At 46.0% G+C, this 24771-nt stretch overlaps 1 protein-coding gene across 4 annotated transcripts in view; it reads right to left on the reverse strand.

Annotated features, from left to right (window-relative positions):
• Rreb1 (ras responsive element binding protein 1) overlaps positions 1-24771 on the reverse strand; it is a 128472-nt gene that overhangs the window by 14864 nt on the left and 88837 nt on the right. For all 4 annotated transcript variants that reach the window (XM_028763111.1, XM_028763112.1, XM_028763110.1 and 1 more), the window contains 4 exons: positions 18355-18499; positions 17644-17780; positions 5720-5909; positions 1576-4498 (listed from right to left, as the gene is read on the reverse strand). In XM_028763111.1, the coding sequence (XP_028618944.1) occupies positions 1576-4498; positions 5720-5909; positions 17644-17780; positions 18355-18499 (3395 nt within the window). The remainder of the gene's footprint in view (positions 1-1575; positions 4499-5719; positions 5910-17643; positions 17781-18354; positions 18500-24771) is intronic.

The raw sequence follows: 24771 nt of genomic DNA on the forward strand, positions 1-24771 counted from the left end.
TCTCTCTCTCTCTCTCTCTCTCTCTCTCTCTCTCTCTCTCTCTCTCTGTGTGTGTGTGTGTGTGTGTGTGTGTGTGTGTGTGTGTGTAAGCATGCTCATACCATGGTTTGCATGGAGAGGCAAGACAACAACCTGTAGGAGCTGGTTCTTTTTCTACCATGTGGTCGTGGGGACTGAGCGGGTTCAGATGCTCCTAAGCCAGCAGTGATCTGAACCAGGGAGTCAGAAGAGACATGTCTGGGATCTGCAGATGCCATCACAGCTGCCAAAGAAATGGACACCTTGGCTCCCGGGAAGCCTGTCAGTTTGCTGAGAGATGGCCTATCTACAGAAATCCTCAGTGTCTACAGAGCTCTCACTCAGCTACAGGAGAATGTGGGAGGGGCTGGGAAATCACAGCATCCACATAGGCTCAAAGAGGTCACTGGGCTATCAGTCCTTTCCACAGTGTTTCCGCCAGGCAGAGTATAGCTCCTACCCTCTACACGATCACTTCATAGTACTGTTGTAAACCTCCTAACTACCTTGAGTGTCTATAGTCTGCAAGCAAAATGACAAGAACCGCAGTAAAATTTGAGCGTCATTCTGATCAACAAGTAATGTATTTGACTGTCCCAAATACTACAAAAATACTTGATCTGAAAGTCAAATCTTGCTAGTGATCTATATTTTAACTAGCAATTCTGTACTACATATACAATAAGAATAATTTTTTTCTGGTCCAATCTATTAATGTTTGAACTGTAAAATCCAAAAAGGACTTCACTGAATGTATATCACCTGCCCATTACTCAATGATACAAATCCTGTGATACTATTCAGAAAATTATAATTATGATGGAAAGTATATGGCTATTGAAATATTAGAAGCACTGGGCATGAAATAATAGTCTCTATTCTAAACTTCTAAAATTCAACTTCTAGAAAGTGACATCTGAAAACTATTTCTGGGATGTCGTTTTGTTAGTTTAGCTCTGTTATTTAAAACAGTCTAGTTATACTTAGAATGTTTTCCTCAACAGTTGACAATTTTAGGATAAACAGAACTTTACAAAAATTACCAGTATCAATCATCTACAATAAGTATTCAAAATAGGAGAAAGAGTTAAAATAAGTGAAGATGCAGCTACCTCAGTGAAGGGGAAAATGTATCCACTTTGCTGTATTCTGTGTATGGTAGGTAAAGAACTCCACAGAATGTTCAAATAAAAAGGCAGCACTGACAATATCAGGTCATGTCGAAGCATCAAACTCATCACATCCCTGTTACCTTAATGCAAAGTCCCACTTCTCTGGAATGGCCTCCATATTTAGTAGAAACTCTTCAAACTGGTCAAAGGTTATGGGGAGGGAAGTGAGGGAGCCTGTGACCACTGTCACCTGTGTCCGATACATTTACAGATAAGCCTTGGTGGCTCAGACAACAGGCACAGGGTATACAGGTAAGAGCCTGTGACTTCTCAGACAAATTAGAATGGAACATGAGAAAAAGGCCCCAAACCTTAGGCACCCCCATTTCCCCCCCTTCTTTTCTTTCAAGACTCACCACCTGATGAGCCCTGAGGGCCTCCTTACCAGTGTGTGTAAGCATGTGCCTCTGGAGGGAGCTGGCCCAAGGGAAGACCCGAGGACAGTGGGGACAGTTGATCTTTTGCAGGCAGTTGGCATAGGAGTTCCGCTTTGCTCTCAGCAGCCTGTCTTCTGCAGGGCTACCTTGCTCCTCACCAGTGGGCCCATGGTGGTCTGCAGGGGCTGCAGCTACCTCTTCCTGAGTGTCATCCTCTGCAGTCTGCAGAAACGGACTGAACTTGTTAGTATCTGTGGTGGCTAGCATCTTCTCAATGCTAGCAAACTCCCCACTGGAGTCCAGGTCCACAGCACTGCTGTTGGGGAGGGGCCGGTTTCTCATTCCCCTTTTCCTACCCCTCTTCCGTGTTGAGGCAGCTGGCCCTTGTTCAGTAGGCAAGGCTTCTTCGGGGCTGCTGGCTGTAGGGGGTGGGTCACTGGATTCTTTAGAGCTTGTGATGTCAGTGGGGGTGGCGGTGGCTTTGGGGATGGAGCTTCCTGGGCTGTCTGTGGCCACAGTGTTACTGCTGGTGATCGATGGCCCAGGGTCAGCTACCTTTGTTTTCAGCAGAGTAGGGGCTGAGGACACAGAAGAGATGATCTGGGCAATGGAGGCCAGTGGCGGTAGCTCCTCTGTCATCGAGGGCTTTGGCAAGAGAAGAGGAGGCTTTGGCCGTAAGGGCCGAAGCAAGGCTGGGTTGTTCAAGAGGGCAGAGTTGCCCAGGAGGGCAGAGTTGCTGATGAGTGCTGAGGAGTAAATGGGGACGGCCAGCTGCATGGAGCCCTGGAGGGGCTGAGTGTGGGGTTCCAGCTTGGCAGCTGTGGTGACGGCCACCACAGTGCCTGTGGGGGTCTCCAGGCTCCCCTTGGGCTCCACAGTCACTGACAAGGTGGTGCAGGGTGGTGGGCAGGGAGAGACCTGGTCAGCTTTCCCAGCTTCCGGGTCTGCTTTCTTGGCGTCGCTGGGAACAACTGTGTCCTTGTCTCCTTTCTTGACACTCTTGGGGATGGACAGGTCAATGGGCTCCATGGAGGAGTCATAGAGGGCAGAGGACGAGGAAGAGTTCAGCAAGGAGGACACGTTTTCCTGCTTCACCTGGACCAGTGCCAGGCCTTTCTGAGAAAAGTCAAGGGGTTCATTGAAGTCCATTGCAAAGCTGCTGGCTGGCTCTAACTTGACAGAGATGTGGGAAGGCAGGGGCTGGGTGGGGCTCGAGTGAAGAAAGCCATTTTGGGGCTCCAGGAAAGTGGCAAGGGGCTTGCACTCAGCAAAAGCGACACAACTGCCCTCTTCTCCTCTGGAAGAGGCCTCTGTGGGCGTGTCTGTGGGACCAAGGCCACTGTCTGTGACAAGCACATAGCTCTCGATGTCTTTCTCGGGCACGTGCGGGTGCTGCTTGAGGATGTGGTGGATGCAGTTGCGCTTGGCCGCGAAGGCAGCGTTGCATTCCTTGCACTCAAAGGGTTTCCGACCTTTGTGGCAGCCGCCCAGGCCCCGGCTGCAGTGTGTGCGCATGTGAATGCGCAGAGCTCGATAGTGCTTCAGATCCTCACCACACAGTCTGCACACGGTCTCTGGGGAGCAGAAGGCATCCACTAGCTCTGCTGTGGTGCTGCTCACGTACTCTATGTTCTTCTCAATGTCCTTTCTGGTGGCCTTGAGGTGCTTCTTGCGCAGGTGCCGCTCACAGTTGGCTTTGACTGTGAATGGGTAGTGGCAGATCTTGCAGATATAAGGCCGCTCCCCGCTGTGTGTGCGAAGGTGACGGATAAGAGCGGCTTTGTCTGCAGCAATATAGTCACAGATGTTGCACTGGTAGGGCGAGATGCCCAGGTGAGAGCGAACGTGGGCTCGCAGAACTCCAGAGAAAGCAAATACCTGGTTGCAAAAGCGGCAGGGGTAGAGCACCTTGCGCATGGCAGGGGTCTTCTTGCCACTTGGGCTTGTCATGATGGCCTTGAGGTCACCTTCTGTTATCTCCTGCTTGATCTTCGCCTCCATGTTGAGGGGTAGCAGGGCTTCAATGATGCTGTCCTGTTCCAGCTGTGTCTTCATCTCGGGCTGGCCTGGCAACTCCACTCCAGGCTGCTGCAAGAAGAGCTGTGTGGCCGTGTTTGGCTGGATCCCAGACTTGGACTGTAGCAGATGGGCATTGGACACTGCCTCGACTGACCCCTTGAGGAACTTCAGGGACTGCGGAGGAAGGCTAGGGCTGATACAACCCGGGGATGCTTGCTGTGCATTGATGAGAGGTGGGGGTGTAGAGGCAGCTACCACTGTCCGGGGTGTGACCAAGGGCTTTGGCTTCAAAGGAGGCATGTGCTTGAAAATTGCCTGCAGCGGGGTGGCAGGAGCCTTGGAAAGCGGTGGAAGACTGATCTGTGGAGGAGCGGAAGCTGCCATCTTTAGAATCTGTTGGATATCTGCCAGCTCAATGGCCGACTCTCCTGAAATAGGCTTAACCACAATACTACTGTCCGGCTGGATGATGAAGCCCTTCTGGAAGGGTTGCAGGGACAGATGCTTCATAGTCTCCTTGGTAGCCGGGAGGACGGTCAGAGAGCCACCTAAAGAAGCAGCTTCAAAAGGAGACAGACTCAGCACATTGGGGCAGCCAGGGTCCTGAGGTAGCTGACACTTGAGTGTCTGGAGCTGTATTGCTTGGTTGTCGTCTGGTAGGAGCTCCTCAGCAGGGGCAGGCTTGACGTCTTTGGTGTGCTGCAGGCCCAGGAAGGCCAGGAAGGCCTTCTGTTCCAAGGACTCAGCAGCCAGGGTCTTGGTCTGGAGCTTTTCCCGCCCCTGATCAGCAGGGATGTGGGTCTGCCTGTGCAGGATGAGTGATGACAGCATGGGGAACGCCTTGTCGCAGGTGTCACACACAAACCGGTGCTGCTCGCTGATGCACCGCCGTAGGTTTGTTTCACACCAGGCCTAAGAGGAACCCACAAGCAAAAGCAAGGGAAGAAAGGTGAGGCTTTAGACACGACCGTGAAGGAGATGTGAGAGGTACCTGCTATAACAGAAGCTGCTTCCTTCACACAGAGGCAACTTTTCAGAGTGCAAACCTGGAATCAGGAAAAAGAAAGGGGGAGCAGCCCTGGCCTACAGCCTGTGGGCTGCATGGGTCATAGATGCACTTCAACACAAAATTGTAAACTGGCTTAACCCAGTAAGTGACCATCTTTTGTCACTCAACTGCACAGTTCACAAGTGTGAACTCTGTAGATAGCAATGTCAAAATATAGCACAAGCCTGAAAGACCCCTGCTTGTTTGATCAAGGACACCCTCAAGGATACACACGAGTAGAATGAAATAACATCACGATGGAATTTGATTTAAGCCTTGGGAAATAGGGCAGTGCTGACACTGGGGGACACAGCACAAGCCAGCATCTGGCACAAGGCAGAAGGATTGCCAGCCTAAGCAGTACAAGACTGGCTAAGAGGACAAACCAGAGTGCCTTATTTACAAAAATGGCTGCTTCTGTGACTGAGGGAGGGGACAACAATCAGCGGGGACAGCTATGCATGTACATATGTGTCAAGTCCACGGCCCTTGAGACTTAGGCACATCAAGAACTTATAAGTGGATACTTCCTATCTCAAATTTATACATGGAAAAATTAAAAAGTAGTTTTGGTAGTACTGTATAGGCAGTAAACTAATCAGCTTGTTCTTTGTTCAAATCCCTAACGGTCCATGGGGCTGGGGAGACAGCTCAGTAGGTAAGAGGACTGAAGTGTGGTTCCCAACACCCACATCAGACCACAACCACTGACAGCTTCAGCTCTAGGGGATCAATGCCCCTTTCTGGCCTTCACGATCATGCACATATATGACATACATATATATTCTCTCTCTCTCTCTCTCTCTCTCACACACACACACACACACACACACACACACACACCCCTAGCTGGGATCCAGAGGGCATGGAAAGGAGGAGTAAATAGACAACTTTCAATCTCAAAGCCTGAAGTATGGGCAAAAGATGAGGTAGATCCACACGGAAACTCAACTGAAATAAAAGACCCTTAACTCCTCAGCCCAAGAAACCTAAGAGCCAGGCTGGATTTTAATGAAAGGGTATTATAAAAAAAAACCCAGAACCTCCATCCTCCCACCCCCAGTCGAACAGGTCTATCAGCACACCTGAGAGATTCGAGGAAACTTCCTACAGGAGAAGTCAGTAAATCCTAAATCATGGAAGCCAGCAGGAATGGAAGGATTGTTCTGGATGAAGGGTCTTCCCATGGCGTCTCGGGGAAGCTGCTTGTGCACGTGCGCATTGTGGCGCAGCAGTCCTCGGTGTGTGCGGAAGGTGACGCAGCAGATGTCACATCTAGGAGAAGGAGTGACAACCATGAGGAGACAGCTCAGAGTCACCACTGGTCTGTTAGCTTCATTGTTTCATTTACGTTGAATAAAATAAAAATAAGGCATAAAGAAGTCGCCGTGCCAATGTGCTACACATACTCTCCCCTTGGTTTTTAAAAACAAGGTTTCTCTGTATAAGAGCCCTGGCTGTCCTAGAACTCACTGACCAGGCTGGCTTTGAATGCACAGAGATTCACTTATCTCTGCCTCTCAAGTGCTGGGATTAAAGGCAAGTACCACCATGTCTGGGTCCCTCTGATTTTTTTTGAAGGTATATTCTAATAATTGTGGATACAAAATCTTTGCAGGTGGTACACATGTACGCATGACACCATCATCTAAAGTTTGTGCACAAAGTGAAAGCAGCTGGGGTCCTGAAGTCACCAGGGCAGGAGCCTGTCTACAACAACAGCAGCAATAACAACACAAACAAACAAAGGAAAGAACTCCAACACAAAAAAGCCCATGTTGCGGGACATGGTGGCACATGGCACTTGAGAGACACAAAAGCAAAACCCCTTTTCAGAAACAAACACCACATGTCTACACGGGGCTAGTGGAATCACATAGCACTCCTGGTATTTAACAGAGATAAATTAATTATAGTTTCTCGGTAGTAACTGTATTAAATTCTTGTTTTACTACCACTATTACCTGAGAAATAACCACATACTGAGCTCACACAAATGCAAAGCCCCGCCTGGGAAGTGGACAGGAGGGCAACGGGTGGTAGGTACCATGATCTTCCCTGAGAGTGAAATTTCAAATGCTGCAACAACGGTATTAGAAGCATCCCCTTGTCTGAACTCACTACAGTCATGGGACTATTCATCAAAATTCCTCATTCACAGACTTCATTGGTGTGAGGCAGTGAAGATGTGTCCATTTCGATGATGACATGACAGAGTTCCGTTTACTTGTGTAACTACATCTCCCTGGAATAAACCTCTTGAGGGGTCTTGTTGCCACTGGTTTTACATGGACGTATCCATTTCGATGATGACACAGAGCCCACTTATTTGTGTAACTACATCTCCCTGGAATGAACCGCTAGCGGTTCTTGTTGCCACTGGTTTTATAGAGGCAAAGCAACGTGCTCCCCCTTACACTAGTGCTCAGTAATGGAAACTGTGTTGCTCATTCTTGTCTGGAAAGAATGACAATGAAGATCACTCTTCTTGCAACTGAGTGCATGCTGAAGGAGTCTGTGCAGCCTTGTTCATCCCTCCCTAGCAGCCGCAGCACAAAGTCCTCCTGCCTCTCCTAGGTTAATCTGGAAACATCCTCTAAACAAGATTTAGAACAACAGGTTCACTTCAGCCACTGGACACACAATGCTCTTTTTGAGGGGAGTCTATTTTGCGCTTCCAACAGCTGGGCTCAAACAACCCTCCCCTGGTGTTGCTTCCACCTTGTAGGTGGGGCATATCCTTGGGGAAACTTTATACTACAGGATCCATCCCTTGTCAGAATACAAAGAAGGCTGAGGCCCAGATTATGGGGCAGTTAAGTAGGACAGCAGCACAGATACTGGCACTTTAGGCCAGGGTCTATTTTTGGCTGGAACAGGTTCAAGGTCTAAGAGCACACTCGTGATGCTGACCTCTGAGGCTGGGGAGAGCGAGCCTCTGTCTGGAGACAGGACTCTACTTTCAGACTTTCTAGGTTCCAGTTAATTGAACAAGGTTACCAGCCCACCTACAATATTCTGGTTTAAAAGGATGAGAAATATCAGAATTACATAAATTGACCTCTGACTAGATATTAAGGTTTCAACAATGAAGGTCTACAGCCACCGTAAGTGTGCAGTGGACAGAAGCTAACCCCATTAGGCTTTGGGATGTGGAGTAAGAAGGGGTGCGTTTTCACGTTTTTCTGCCTGCACACTTATGAGACTATGAGAACTTCAGGAAGGGCAGGGAGGGTTCAGGGACTGGAGGGAGTGTTAAACCCATTCTGTGCTCAGAATGTCCCACAGCATCCAGCTGCTGGCTCAAGCCTGCTACACTGTGTGAGTCGCTAGGAAACGGAGATAAGTCACAGGGATGAAGAAGACAGCAGTTCCACTGTGCCCTTCCTGAAAGGTAAAATCAGTCAATGGAGGGTAGCAGGAGATCCGGCCCCGGCGTCACCTGTAGGCACTACCACTTGCCAGCCACTGAGCAGCCCTACTTCACTTTACAGTTCTTCTTTCTCTTCCTTAAGAGTCTCAAGTATGTAGTCTCGGGTGGCCATGTAGACTATGCTGTCCTCAGGCCTGCAGGGATCCACTTCCTCTGTCTTCCAAATACTGGATTATTTGTTTTGTTCTTTTTAAGCATTCCTGAGACACCAGGCACCTTCTGAAAAAGTTTAGGGCAGTGGTTCTCAACTTGTGGGTCATGACCCATTTGGGAGTCAAATATCAGCTATTCTGTAAATCATATAGCTACATTACAATTCCTAATAGCAGCAAAATTACAGTTATGAAGTATCAACAAAATAATTTTATGGTTGGGGATTACTCCAATGTGAGGAACTGTATTAAAAGATCGCAACGTTGGGAAAGCTGAGAATCACTGGTTTAGCATATCTCAAAAGCAAGCTGCTTGAAATGGCAGATTAAAAAAAAAAAAAGTAAATAACCCAAACTCCCACACAGCCCCCAAACATAACCCTCCAAATAACCCTCACTGTATTCCACTAAATGCCATACCCACAATAAACCAAAGCTTCCACCATACCTCCCCCCCAAAAAAACAAAAACAAAACACATCCCCCTAAATAAATCAACGGAAGTCAAAAAGCCGTATCTGCTTTGGAGCCATGAACACATTGTGAGGCCGGGTGAAAGGGATGCTCTTGGAAAGTCTCTGGCCTCTTTGCTTCACACTCTGTACCTTAAATAAAGCTGGGGAGGAGAGCCATCACCAAGTAGGGCCCTTATCAAGGACAAGGGTGTAGCACCATCCCCAGACCGGGAAGCACGGCTTTGCAACCTTGTTTCTAAGTGCTTGAAGGACAGGGAGGTCACTGTAACTCTTTGGAGCCTGTAGCAGCAGGCAGGCCCTGCATCTGACACTGTTCTCAGGATATCCATAGACCCAGCTTGGGTTTGTCACTCTTCGTTAATGATACAGCCATTGGCTGGGTGGTCCCCAGGACTCTGTCCTCCTCAACCCTAGTCTGTGGGACATCTCGGTCCTGCCAGGGCAATGATTGCAAAATGCTGAGAAGGGACAGAAACACATTCAAGAGTCACAGCCGAGAGGGGAGAGCTGAAGGATTTTTCATTTTGTAACTAACAGATCCTGATGACCTGCCAGAGAGGACTGTTACACACCAGACTAGCTGTCTTTTCATTTCCTGGCAATAGAAAAGGCCCTATGCTGGAAACCAACATTGCTGTCAATAAAATAAATTCATTTGGGCAAAGTGAATCTTTTTTTGTGAAACCCAAAGAAGCTATAAGAACTCACATTTCCTTCCAAAAACAGAACTGTCTTTTCAAAATCACATTGAAATAGGCTATTTCTATGGGGGTGGGGTGGGGGGATTTCTGTGGAAAAACTGGTAACAGACAGTTTAAGGAGACATAGGGAACACATGGCTGGACACACAGACAGACATTTGCCTGACCTCAGTCTCTATAGGCATGTTCACTATACTGACTGTCAAAGCATGGTGGTCAAAGAACCAGCTTATCATACCCCAAGGCAGAACACGGGGACTGGGGACTGACTCACTTAGAAAGCACCAAACCAGCAGTACCATATTAGCCGACATAGTTAAGACGATGAATTTTTGAATTTGGCATGTTAGGGCAGAGCCTAGCATTCCTCCCAGTCTCTGAATCTGGGGTCCTACCTCAGTGGGAAGGAGAGGCAGGGCTCTAACCAAAGTTCCTAATGGTGGGAGGAGGGGAGCTGCCTGCAGCTTATCTCTTCTCTCCTCACCTCCCTTAGTACCACTTGTAGTATCACTGCTGGGTACTGGGTAGGTGTGAAGCTCAGATAGGGCAGTTCTGTAGGTGGGGGTTCCGTGGACTGCAAGCTCCTCCTAGCAGCAGGCAGGATAAATGAGCCAAGCTCTGACTGAACCTGAACTATGTGAAGTCATAGAGGTTGAATGGGGTGCTGGAGAGAAAACTATGATCCCAGACAACCCACAATATGTGCTTAGAGAAGTGTTTTTTCCATTGTCAAGGTCACGGGTTGGCACTCAGTGAGAACTGGTTCTATAGGCTGGGAGCATAGCTAAGTGTAGGACAGTTGCTTGCCATGTTTAAAGTCCTGGGTTCAAGTTCCCAGTCATAGAAAAAAAAAATTCTGAACCCCTATATCCATAGTCCCCACCCCTTTTCTTCCAAGTACCATCACATTTGAGCTGTGACCAGGCTGCCAGGTTGGAGAGATGCTATTGCCAATGTATCCGGCCTGACAGGAACTCATCTCCACTGCAGCCTCAAACCATCAAGCTACAGAAGAGAAGACCCTGACAGCTAGCACTCAGCCTGCTCATGGAAAGGAATGGGCTAGCCAGATCCACTAAGTCAAGGGGACAGGAGCTGAGGTTTTGTCCTTCCAGATCGTAAAAGACACTGTGATACAACAAGTAGTTCACACTCAAATCCGGTCATTCTTAAAGGTTCAAAGGTTTCAAAAGCATCGAAGCTGAGTGTGGTGGGGCACACTTGTAGTCCCAAGTGCTTGGGGGTGGGAGGGTGAAGGCAGGAGGAGCAGGAGCTCAGGGCCAGCTGCAGCTACATATCAAGTTAGAAGCCACGCCATCTGAAATAAAACTGCTAACTGCTGCATGCCACGTGCCTAATTAGGAAGGGAATTGAGATATCTATTCCTTTGAGAGCAAGCATCCTTGTTAAAAGGCGTCTTTCTTTCATTTACTTTTAAAAAGAAAACGTTGAGGCTAAGGTAGAAACAGAGCGGGATATCATTATGGGGTGCATGTCCACTATAGGCACACCATGATTCAGCCCAAAGTAGTAAATAAATAAAAAAGGACAGGTGTCTTTTCCCTGTCAAGTTTGTAGTTAAGTGGCATTGGGATGTGTTCCTCCAGCAACTGCAACAGTAGTATTTATTCGTCTGGTGACCTTAATGTTCTAAAGATAAAAATCCTGAAGTCAGCAGGAGAGTTTCAAAAAAGTAACCTAAAGAGATAGGCACTCAGTTGTCCCCCAAGGCCTTTTGTGCAGTCCCAGCGAGTATACTTCCGGGGCAGTATGGTCTAGGTGTTAGTCTGTCTACCCAGAACAGCAGTACTTAGAAGGCTGTAGCAAGAAGATTCTGGTGAATTCAACACCAGTATGGACTATAGAGCAAGACCCTGTCTCAAAACAAGACAGTAACACCCCAAACAAACAACACTTCCCTCCAAATAAAAGGAGGGCTGCAGAGACGTCTCAGTGGTTAGAAGGTGGTATTGCTCTTATAGAGGAACTAAGTTCAATACCCAGCACCCATCCAGGTAGTTAAGTCTACCTCCAGGGGAGTCAACACCCTTACCCTCTGTAGGCACTCAACACTCATGTACATACACATAACCATAAATAAAATACGTCTTTAAAAAAAAAAACAACCTAGGCATAGTAGTCCACGCTTCTTATAACTCCTGGGGCAGAGGCAGGGAGACTTCTGAAAGTTCAAGGCCAGTTTGGTCTACAAAGCAAGTTCTATGTTAGGCAGGACTACTAGAGAGATCCTGTATCAATAAACAAACAAATAAACAAACAAAGGGAAGATGGGATAGTGGAGGGATAGACAAGATCTTCCTCTTTTTTTTTTTTTTCTTCGAGACAGGGTTTCTCTGTGTACCCCTGGCTGTTCTGGAACTCACTCTGTAGACCAGGCTGGCCTCGAACTCAGAAATCCACCTGCCTCTGCCTCCCAAGTGCTGGGATTAAAGGCATGCGCCACCACTGCCCGGCTGATATCCCTCCTCTTAAGCATAAAGAGCTAACTTTAAAAAATTAATGACCCAAAACATATTTTCAAAAGACTACAGGGGAAATATCAAAATTAAGGAACTTTTTTACAATTGCAGATTTCTCCAACATCCTTTAAAAAAAAAAAGTGTGGTTCTCTTATTTGTAGGCATCAAGGCCCTCCCGGCTGGTAAACCTGCCTGTTTGACATAGTCTATGAAGGTTACAACACTCAGAAGGCAGGACTCAGACCCCATTTAAATAGCTGTTTAATGTCCTAACCTTTACAAAGGAAAAGCAAGATAAAAATGGCTCTTAATAGCTGGGCAGTGGTGGTACACACCTTTAATCCCAGCATTTGGGAGGCAGAGGCAGGCGGGTTTCTGAGTTCAAGGCCAACCTGGTCTACAGAGAGAGTTCCAGGGCTACAAAAAAAATGCTCTTAATGACAATAGAGAGCAAAGGACAAATGCTTCCAGGCTCTGTCAAGTACATAGTACTTGGGAGAAGTTGTTCTGGAATTTGACTCCTCTGTGTCACTGGAATGGGATAGCCAAGAAAGACCACAGCAAATTGTTAACTGTTCTGCTGGAGAACTTAAAATACTCAGAAGACACAGTGGGCTAGGAAGATGGTTCAGTAAACACATGACGAACCCTCCTTCAGCACCTACAGAAAAGCTGGGTGTGATATCAGTTTTCAAACACATGAAAACACATTGCCCTCACTCCCACAATAAACAAACAAATAACACATACTAAGTAACAGTATCAGAACAAAAATATCAGTATTCATTATAGTTTCAGGCCTAGATCACTCTCTTTATACTCACAGATGGTCAAATCTATTTTCCAGATGGGGAAACCGAGCCTCTGCTTGCCTGAGGACACAGAAGTGCCAGGCAACAGGCTGGGACAGTGCTGTCTGTAACTCTGTTTGCACAAAGGTCTGTCATTTACAGATGTCACGGCTCCTTGTTGGCCCATGTCACACTCAATACCTGGATACTTTTCCTGACACTGATAACACCCTGGTCCCTGCAAATGCAGTGTGTGAGCAGAACCTATGGAATACCTGCTGGAAGGGGGACCCAGCCCAATTCCCTGAGACACCCAATTCTGTGATCATTACAGAGTTTTTGATGGCATTCTTTTTAAAAAGGGATTTCATGCTTCATTTTTCCTACTTTGTCTCCAGAGGCCTAAAGGAATAAGTGCAAACAATCCCTTCTCTAAGAGAGCCCCACCCCACCCAGACATTCCTCTTCCCTTAGCCTACCCTCCCGGGCCCATCCTGGGGCAGAGAACTGACACCCACAGCTGCAGTAATCTCTCCCAGTTGTTGTGAACAGAAATGCTGGCCTGTGACAGAACCCTGGCTGGGTAACTTCCCCTTGCCACATCCTAGGAACATGCCCAGGCTGTCCAGCACAGACGGGCACCTCGCTGGGACTGTTCAGTCAAGCCAGCATGTTGCAAAGCAGCGAGCAGTTGAAGGGGCTCACAGGAGATAAGAATAGAAGGCCCTAAAGCCAGGAGAACCTGCTCCTTGCTCTGCTCTTGGGTGGTGAGGAGGCTGTGAAAGGTCTGACTGAGACGCCTCCAATTGCCAGGCCAAGGAAGTACCCTCCCCTCCAAGTCTCTGTCCTCCACTCCCAGCTCCCACTTGCCTGATCGACCTCTGACCACTGGAGTCTTATTAAAGACTCTAATACTCTATTCACTTTTGCCTGGTGTTTAGTATGTTGAGAATATGGGGTCGATGACACACTAAGAATCTTAGTGTCTCTCGGATGGTGTTGGTGAGTAGTGAAGAAAGTTGAATATTCCTCAGAATACTCAAGAAACAGAGATAAGAACACCCTGGTATGTCTCACCAAAAGGCCCATAGCCAGGATGCACAGCAAGGGAGTGGCTGGCCTGCAGATTGCTCTAGCTTCCCCTCAGATCCCTGATGCCTGCCAAAGACCCTGCTAGCTTCCCATAGCCTACTTCCTGACTGATCCAAGGACACACTGCCTTAAACTTTAAATTACCCTAAGATCAATAATGATGGCCATAACCTGGAAGTAACGAAGAGTGCCACAATATCCAATGTCAGATCCAAAGCTTTTAGTTACTGTGTCTTTCTTTCTTGGCTCTAAACTTGCTCCTTTTTTCCTAACCAGTCGTTCCCACCTCAGACGTCCCTGTTTTAGTCAAGACCGGTCAAATGCCTCACATTGTCACAATGAGAACTCAATTATTTGTTGGAAATATTTTAACTAAAATAATGTTAAAATTACTTATTACCCAATCTCCTTTAATCAAGGAACCACCTAAGATTATAGAATAACTTGAACCAAGCTTGCTTTTGGCAGCTCCTTCATCAACACAGTGACTATCCAGCTACACAGCTCACGCTTGGGGAAGGCTTCACTGCCTCCTGGCTTGTCTTTTAACCTGCTCTGTGGACTGATAGGCACCTGGCATGGGACTGGTTTCCATTAAGGCAGGGGATGACTGCACAATAAGCATAGATTTCAGTTACTAAACATAAGACAGTGAGAAAGTAAAAACGTACCACTAATAATTGTATACTGATTATATGTATAGAATATGCGCTACATTCTGACTTTAATATGCGCTACATTTTGACTTTAATCAGCACTTAGTTTTGTTTTGTTTTTTTAACTTTTTCCTTGGGGAGGTGGAGATTGAATCCCAGGCCTTACAAACACTGCCAATCCACTTTTCACTTTAAAACATGCAACTAGACTTAAAGGGACACGTGAGTCACGTGTTCTGCTGAACACCAGTTGTCTGCACAATGCTCCAGCTCACTATGCTCCCAGGGTGCAGCCCGTTACACTGCTCTGCCCTAACAACAAAGCAAGACATTCATTGCCAGCCACTCTTCCCTCCCTGCACACTTGCCCTGTGCACTGTCCCTCACCTTCAGCCCTGAAGGCCACCTCCTGGGATGTCCTATTCAGCTCTCTTCTTTACCCTCCTATCACCTCTTGCCCAGGAGCTGGCCGGAAGGGGTGGTAAGCAATACCCGACCTTAAGAGCAGGAGTCCTTATCAGTGGCGGCATTGTGTCTTCCTTTTGTTCAATGCCAGAATTTCATTATTCTGAAACTCGGCAGAGTGCGGGAGAAAAGATTCAGCATATGTACAAGTTCAGATTGCCAACACTTTCTTAAGGAACACGGGCACCTTGCCAGCTTGGGCTGGGGGGAGGGAGTGGGACAAGGGCGCAGAAGACAGAAACCAACAGCTGTTTTAAGTTACAGACTCTGGGTCTAAACTGGTAGCATCCCACTGTGGCTCTATTCCTTTGGGATTTGAAAATGGAGTTGGTGTCTATTTTAGTTCTGGTTAACAAGCAGTCTCTCCTACCAGCTACTGTCATAATGTACCACCCTGGCTAGGCCCCTACCGGCCCATGCCTGGCCCCAAGGCTTCCTCTGGTAGTAGGCTATTATGTGGAAGCTGAGCAGAGAGGAGAAAAGAGGAATTAACTATGTTCTATAATCAACTCCTTTCGGTTTTCAAAAGCCAGCCCCATATGACCTCACAATAGTTACTGATAAAGCCGTGAAGCTGGAGCTGGTCTGTTCTCTGAGCACACAAGCCACCAAACCACCCCTTCTTAGGGGCCATCCATGGCTAGCTGCTGTGGGGTTGGTGGAATGAAAGACTGCCTGAAAGGGTTAAGTCTATCTGGTGATGCGCAACTTCTTCAGCCAACCCCTCACTGAATGGTGTCATCACTAAGTAGGTGAGGAAACCTACTTGGTTAACAGGACAGGACATCAAAGGTTCGACCTCAAAGCTATTATGTACACCATGGCCAAGACAGTTCTGCCCATGATGGATTCATGTCTAGTGGGATTCCCACACCTATTTGCTCTACATCCAACCCAGGATTTCAGAAAGAGACACCCAGTCTACACTCATCACTGCCACACCATGCATGTTCTATAGACACAGGTTGCCTGGAAATCACTCACAAGAGCCAGGCTACTTTCCTGTATTATGGAATTTCTAGGAAAAGCGAAAATAGGTTGGTCCTACAATAGAATCTGATTACAAAATAAAACAAGAGGTGAGATAAAACAAATACAAAGGTTTTAAATTCGTGGCTGCATGGCTGGAGGAATAAAGGTTCTTCATGCTGTTCCGATCTCTTCACACTCTGTGAGGCTTATGTCACTTACTACTCACCATTCACCACAGCTCCAGAGTCAGGGATGCTGTGGGGAATGAAACCATGAAGATGAGTTCCTGGCCACGTGTGGTGGTGCATGCCTTTAACTCTAGTACTCTAGGGACAAAGGGGCAGATTTCTGTGTGTTCAGGGCTAGCCTAGTCTACAAAGTAAGTGCCAGGACAGCTGAGGATATGCAAGGGATCTTGTCTCAACAAACAAATGATTTCTGAATTTCTTAAAATCAGTGTTTGGTGATAAGAGGACCAGCTATTTTCTTGGTAGATAAAAGAGTTGGAGAGGTCGGGGAGAGAATAAAGGCATTAGTGGCCTTGCTCTATTTCAATGTGAATTGGGAAAGCAGAGACAGAGGCAGCTGATGGGAGCCACATGTGAGCAGAGACAGGCTTGGGTGCAGGACAGTTAGCACATTCCTGGGATCTTTCTGGATTGGGACCTTTTCTCCTCACAGAAAATGGAGGTGGAATCACACTGGACACTGGCCAGCCTATTAGCCAGTTGTCTTCAGAATGGAAAGTTTAATTCAGGTACTTTATAGCATTTCAATGCTTCACACTTCTACAAAAGTTCTTCCTCCCCTTCCAGTTGAAAATCTGTCATAAAACTGACATAAGGGAATTCAGGCAAACAAATACTCAAATCCTCTACTCCCAAGATGTCCTCTAACAATACGACAACATGGAAGCCGGTCCTCTTCAGTTAGAGGGACCTTCAGCTACATGCTTGATCAAAGGTTCCCACGTGGTCCTCTGTCCTTTATAATGCTTAAAATAGATGGGACATACAGATGGAACATATAAACTGCAGCAATTCTGCAGGGAAATTTTCTAACCCCATTTATATACAAAGAATACAGAAATTTTATTTTATTTTATTTTTGACTGATGAGTTACTGGAGAAGTTAGATAAAGCCAGAGGAGTGTTCTCTTCTCTAACACTACTGGGAAAAATATCATTTCACTGCCCACCCCTTTGGCCCCTTGAAGCTGAGGATCAGAAATACGGTTGTTAAAGACCAACAGAGGCTAACAGAACAGAGCAGGCACCAAGCACTTAGAACAGGCTTTCTCCCTTGTATGCTGAGAACTCTTACCTACAATGCTTCGAGTTTCTGCACTATACATCTAGTTCAGCTCTGAGTACTCGGTACATGTCAGTGCTGTGCTGGGAACATGAAATACAGGGGCTGTCTCTATGTAGACCACTTATCTGCATATAGCAAACTATCATTTGGAATGCCAACATCTTTTGCAAAGGAAATACATCTGTTATACAACAGTACCCTGTGACAGGAGATCACCAATGCCCGGACTCAGTGATTACTCAAGGAGCCGCAGGAAGAGCAAAGGAGCAAAGTGAACACAGTCCACAGCTACAGCCGTCCTTGTTCACAATCTCACCTTTCCCTCAAACCACGTGTTCTCCAAGTGCCTAACCAATGTAATCGTAAACTAGTCAGTTGCTGGAGCTCATGTTGGAATGACATATGGGATGTCATATGTCATAAGAAAACAGTAACAAGTAATTTCCCAGACGGCAGGTATAGTTCACATTTCCCCTACCTTAATGGGTTGTCTGAGTGGGTCTCCATGTGGGTCTCCAGTCCGTACTTGCAAACAAACTCCTTGAAACACACTGGGCAGTGAAAGATTTCATTGGCCATCTTGTCCAAATCACCCGACTGCCCATCTTCTACCATCTTAGGGAAGAGCATAAAGAGGCATCACCACAGGGAGGCTCCCACAGAGGTTTGATTTTTAAGAAAGCCAAACACTAGTCTAGAAAGTTCTAAAACATATGTTCTTCACTCGGTACCAAAGTGTGGCTACCCATCCATCCACCCATCCGTCCGTCTATCCATCCACTCTACTCAGGAGACACTACTACTATACATCCACCCACCCTGTTTTTCTACCCATTCCTCAGTCCTCTCCTCTAATCAACAAGTACAAAGGAGAATCTGTCTACAGAACATTAGGAATAAACACAAGGACAAAGAGAGTCCCTAATGCTGATGAAGCTTCCACATCAGATATGCGGAAAGAGTAAAAACCATGGACAACCTTGGGAATTTGTCCTGGACTACATGGGGCTTCTAGAGAGAAAACACATAGAGGTGTTTTCCAGAGACTTTGCGAAAACAGTGCAGGAAACACAGGTCAAAAGGTCCAGGGTTGATCTCCTCCAAGTCCCCATACAGTGATAATAAAGGCTAGAGGTATTTCTGCCAAAAGTCACACAATGGAACATGCTATGCCATAAACTCAGAGGACCTTTTTAGCTGGTCCTGGGTCTTCTCTCTCTGATTCGGCATCGTGACTCAGTTTCCTTTTGGAGGACAACCGTCTACGCTTCAAAGGGGATGGAGGGGCTGCAGCTGTAGTACTGTTGGTATCCTTCTCATGAATCTTCATATGTCTAGAAGGAAGACACACAAAGAGGATATTATCTGACAACCACGACAAAAACCCCAGTCTTTTTTTCAGTATTATACATAGGCAGGGGTACTTGAATTTTCCCATCAGTCATCATTATTGTCCTCACTGTGGGGGGTGGAGCCCACTACCTCATACACTCTAGGCAACTGATCTCTTGCTGAATACAGCCACACCCAGAAACTTCACTAGTTAAGAGCATCATTTCTATAGTGCCTTTGGTCTTTGTAAAACTTTAGCATCTCCTTGAATCTCTCTTCAAGTTTTTGCAAGGACAACCCATAAGTTTTACTGGATGTCTTGCTTTGTGCTGGAAAACGTTCACAAATTTGACCAGCATTAATAAGATGGAAACAAACTATCAGGCGATCCAATGTACTTGAACAAACGCTTATTTTAGGTCATGTGAGTGTATATAATAAGAACTCCCAGGTTCTTAAATCATTCCACTAGACCATACACCAGGTCTCAGTTCTGAACAAGCCTCTAGAAACTACCTTCCAGCTAACAGATGTACTGTCATTTTCTCTCTCCCTGTGGAAGCATCTGGGGTTGTCAAATTCGAAGTGTACAGAGCATGTGGCCTGAGTGATTAAAACCCGTGTGGACTAATAACAGACCATGAAACCATCCAGACAATACAAAGGGTGCATTATATGCTGCTATAACTCTTGTTATCTACAGAAAGGGTACACACGAGAAGCACTATAAGTAATATGTATGTGTCAGTTCCAAAAGGGGTGTCTGATGAGTGGGCTATGTATGTGGCCTTATTTTATGAAGTTTTAAAGCAATACTCTCAGGAAAGGTACTAATACAGACAAGAATGGCATTAGATCTCAAAAAGATAAAAAAAATCCTTATTTTATAACATAAAATGGTTTCTTTCACTTTGCTAACGACCACCACCACTACCATCAGGATAGAAGCCAAACTGAATGTGGGAATACAGATGGATGTTTTCACTAATAATTACGTTAAAGGATGATTTTACTTGAGATGTCCAAATCCTTCCTCACCCTGGCTGCCAAGGGCTGAAAACAGAACAGGGGCTTTGTGGGTGCTAGTTAAGAAGCTTTGTGGGTACTAGATAAGAACTCTACCACTGAGAACTACCCAGATGACAAGCAGTTGTTCCCATAGTTCAGTTTCATGGGGCTGGAGTTGAAGCTAGGGCCTTGCACATGCTAGCAAGTGCTCCACAGTGGAACTTTATCCAAATCTGTCCAACATTTTTTTCTTTTTGAGAGAGGGCCTCCCTGTCTCTGGCTGCTCTTTCACCCCACAGTCCACCACAGTCCTTGAATTTGTGATCCTTCTGCTTCAGTCTCCAAAGTTAGCTGGGATTATACGCCGGCACCATTAGGCCAAGTTCCAAGAAGTTCATAAGAGTGAGGAAAAAAAGCATTTCTCATGCTCTGTCCCCCTCACTCTGAAAAGCAGCTTAGCTTATTATGCTTCTCAGAGGCCATCTTAAAACGACACAGGCTGAGTGTGAAGAGGCCAGGAAGTTTGTAACTTAGTGGCAGGCCACGTGTGAAGGCTGAACAAGACAAAGATCTGAGGTGGTGAGGATGTCTTTCCTTACACTCCAGCCTTGCCCTACAACAAGACGTCCCCTTTCCTATAAGGGTGTGGCTGAGAGATGCTGCAGAGTGCCTCCTACCTATACTCTAGAATTAGAACCTCCTTTCTAGACTGCAGCTACCACAGCATCTGCCGAAGTCTGCTGAAGAGATATATCCCTGGCTTTTGAGGACAGAGAGAACAGAAGCCTTGGGGAAAGAGGGCTCAAGCTATAACACTGTTCTTTCTGTGGGAATTAATGTGACAGGGCGGAAAGAGCTAAACTACCTAGTAGGGGAAAATAGGCAAAAATTACACACAATCAGGCCATGGCCCCAAAATCCCTTGCTTACACTCTAAGGATGCTTTATTAGTCTTTGGCTTCCTTAAGGCATAAGAAAGCAAAAAGATACAAATAGCTCTGTTCTAAGTGCAACACTGATTGTGATTCAAGGAGACTATCTTTGCTTTTGTTGCTTTTGAGACTGGGTCACACTTATGTGGCTATGGCTGGCCTAGACTTTAACCATGTAGAACAGGTTAGCCTCAAAATCAAAGATGCACACTACACTGGGTTTTTGAACCATTATGCCTGATTAAGCTATCTCTTTTTAATATCAACTTTTATAGGTGAAAAGAGGCAACTCGGTAAATTTCTTTTTAATATTTGTTGCATTATTCACCTCAATTTAAGAAATGCTAAGCTTTGAAAAAAAATCTAGCATTTAAAAAACTATTTGTAAGGGATATCAGTCTGGCCTTATACCCAACGACAATAAAAAGTACTAGAACTTAGGGAATGATGGCTGTAAGCATTGGTCCAGTTCAGGTTGTGCATTGCCAATCCTTATACAAACACACACACAGAAATACAAGGCAATGCTGTATTATTTCACTCTTCATGAGAGAAACTGTTTTCACAGCAGACAGGAAGGAGGGTCTGGAACAAGTATCTAGTGATGGGGTCATGAAAACACTATTTTAACTGACTGTGTCCATTCTATAGATGGAAGAGTTCTGGTGTAGGGAAGTCATGGCCTCCCAGTGAGAATGAGCTACAGTATAACCAACAGGACTTCATGGTCTTCCTACTAAACAAGACAACTTTTTTTTTTTTTTTTTTTGGTTTTTCGAGACAGGGTTTCTCTGTGTAGCCCTGGCTGTCCTGGAACTCACTCTGTAGACCAGGCCGGCCTCGAACTCAGAAATCCGCCTGCCTCTGCCTCCCGAGTGCTGGGATTAAAGGCGTGCGCCACCACAGCCCGGCAACAAGACAACTTCTAAAGGCCACATGAGGCAGTGAGTTCTGTTCTGGATCACCTGCTGGAAACTCAGGACCATAACCTGAACCCAGGCACTTTCTTACTGATTTCTTGTAGTGCAAGGCAGAATAGCAGACATCAAACAGATGGCATATTCCAACAGGAGACGGATGATGGTGGGGGGCCCAGAATAAGGCAGGCACAGAATATTCCCTATGTCCAGTCTCAATAAAGGACTGCAGAACCTTCTTATTCGTCTCACACCTGCAACTGCAGGAGTGCTAAGGACACAGAGCAGGGGCAACAGGTAAAAGCATAAGCTCCATGGAACATAAAAAGGCTGGATGGACAAAGCTCTGTCTCTGCCACACCAGTCTGAGGTTCCTCTCTTGCTTTAAGTGGCTGTTTGTCCTCAGGGGTTTACACTATTTCCCACAGGACAGCTCTTCAAAAAACACAAGAGGATTATAGCATGTCATTTTCCAAGTTCTCTCTTCATAACTAAAACACTGTAGCCCACCAAATCCTGCGTACAAGTCTGAGGAATCATATAGGTCCTAAGCTGATCTCAAGAATATGTGCTAATTGACAACGGCAAGGCACTGGATCCAGCAAACACACACTGAAATGAACTCGTTCTGAGAGTACAGAGTACATGACTGTGACACATGGACCAATGAAGATGACAGAAAAGTAGGCTGATTTGCTTCTGATGAGCCAGTGCTCACCTGACACACTCATTCCCAGTTTGTTGTGAACTAAGACACCTAAGAGTCCTTTAATCAACTTCATAACAAGCCTCTCTGCTCTTCCCTTGAGCAATTTCATTGAAATGTTTTAATTTTCTTGATTGACAAAGATGATGGTCTTATGATACAATGTTAGTTGAAGTGGAAATTAATCATCTTTTTGAGATGTAGCTGAGTATCACCAATCAGAATTTTAAATACATATGCATCCATGACCCTAACTGCACTGACTATTTTTTTTTTTTTTTTTTTGGTGTTTTGAGACAGGGTTTCTCTGTGTAGCCCTGGCTGTCCTGGAACTCACGAGGTAGACCAGGCTAGCCTCAAACTCTCGAACTCAGAAATCTGCCTGGCTCTGCCTCCCAAGTGCTGGGGTTAAAGGCGTGTGCCACCACCGCCCAGCTGCACTAACTATTCTTGACTGCTCTTGTTGAGAATGTGTGTGTACATCTGAGTGTAGAAGTGCAGTCATGACAGCATGCATGTTATAGTCAGAGAAGAACCATGAATGTTGGTCCTCACCTTCCACCTCGTTCAGCGCACAAGATCTCTTCTTGCTCATTGCTGTATCTGTCTGACGAGCTAACCTGCAAGCTTCTACTGTCTCAGCCTATGTTATAGTACAGGCATAATAGGAAGACATGTTTTAAAAAGTAATAATCTCTCTCTCTCTTTCACACACACACACACACACACACACTCTCTCTCTCTCTCTCTCTCTCTCTCACACACACACACACACACACACACACACACACACAAACACAAACACAGAGCACAAATGTGGAAGTAGGGGAGTACACTGTGCCTAATGCATAATGCCTGGTCAAGCTGTATTCCTATAGTGGAGAGGGTTGCCTTACAGACTAGAGACTCAGCACTGTTGTGTGCTAGACACGCTGTCTTTCCTCCTGATCTTCCTTCTATTCATTCTCTACACAGGACAAGCCTGGTTTCTAAAACAGATAAAATCATACTCTCTTATCTTAGGGTTTCTATTGCTGCAACAAAAACACCATGACCAAAAAGCAAGTTGTGGAGGGAAGGGATTATTCTGCTTGTACTTCCAGCTCATAGTCCTTCATTGGAGGATGTCAGGACAGCAACTCAAGCAGGGATGGAACCTGGATGCAGACACCATGGAGGAGTGCTACTTACTGGCTCATTTCCCATGGCTTAATCTGCCTGCTTTCTTATAGAATTCAGGACACTAGCCCACAGATGGCACTACCCATAATAGGTTGGGACCTCTCTTATTGATCACTAATTGAGAAAATGCTTTACATCTGGATCTCATGGAGGTATTTTCTCAACTGGGATTCCTTCCTCTCTGATGACTCTGACTTATGTCAAGTTGACACACAAAACCAGCCAGAACATCCTTCCCGCTTAAATTCTTCTGAATTCAGAATTATTCTTAGAATTAAAGGTGACAGTCACCTACTTCCTGAGGCTCAATGGTGTGCACCCTAGCCTCTTCATTCAAGGCAGTTTAGCACACCTAGGGCACCCTAAACTCAACCAGAAAGCTCCTGCCTTGGTAGCCTTGGCATTTCCACACCTTCTGCAAAGGAAGTGGTACCCCAGGGCTTTCTGGGCTGGCTTCAGCTACCTAGTTTTTTTGTTTGTTTTTTTTTCCTTCGAGACAGGGTTTCTCTGTATAGCCCTGGCTGTCCTGGAACTCACTCTGTAGACCAGGCTGGCCTCGAACTCAGAAATCCGCCTGCCTCTGCCTCCCGAGTGCTGGGATTAAAGTCGTGTGCCACCACCGCCCGGCACTACCTAGGTTTTGTAGCATGCAATTCCTCTTATGAGGTCTCACAGCTCTACAAGCTACTTCTGGAGATGTTCAAGCATACTTCCTAGTTTTACTTCCTTTATAACACAATGAAGAAAGCAAAGCTACCATGTATTCAATTTGATCCTTGGCTATCAAGCAAAAAATGAGCCCTACTACTAAAAGAGTCTGCTTCCTCTTGGTGTGTGCACTAGCCCCCATATAGCATATAGACAAGGAAGACCCACCACGTGGCTGTGGGGAGGAAGAAACAAGAGTGTCTATCAAAGCAAGGAACAGGCAAATGAAGAACAAAGTATAAGTAGAAGCCATTTTAGTCAGAGTATCACTGTAAAGACCATCTTCAAGTTTCAGGATAGTATGACTGACCTGACTAACATGTACTATGAACAGACTTGACATCTGATTGTTGAGTTTAGATAGTCTGTACCAACCACATCTATTTAATGGAAACTACTCAAAAACTGAATGCTGAAAATATACATTTACTTTCCCCTGTTATTACAACTAACTAAACAGTTCAAAACAGTGCTTCTACTCCAAAGAGGTTAATGTACAGCCAAAGTATACTTCTGGATTGCATAAAGTTCTAGAATTATCTTTTGGAGGTTAGATACATTAACAGTAGCAACTCTGTAGCACTGTGATCTAAACAGGCAATTTTGTTAACATTTCTAGAATCAGAAATGTCTCCACCAAAACCTAGTGAAATTCTTTAGTCCTCTGGGCTGCCTACAGGTTTGGGTACCTGTCTTGGCTATCGAGTTTTTGGAAAGGGCATCAAGTATTCCATCATACTCATCTGCCATTCCCAACAGCCCAGGGGCTTTTAGAGTCACTAACGAAGACAATGCAGAGGTGTTAGAAATGGAGAGTAAGT

Source organism: Grammomys surdaster, unplaced genomic scaffold, assembly GCF_004785775.1.
Source record: "Grammomys surdaster isolate TR1022 unplaced genomic scaffold, NIH_TR_1.0 137, whole genome shotgun sequence".
NCBI classification, from domain to species: domain Eukaryota; kingdom Metazoa; phylum Chordata; class Mammalia; order Rodentia; family Muridae; genus Grammomys; species Grammomys surdaster.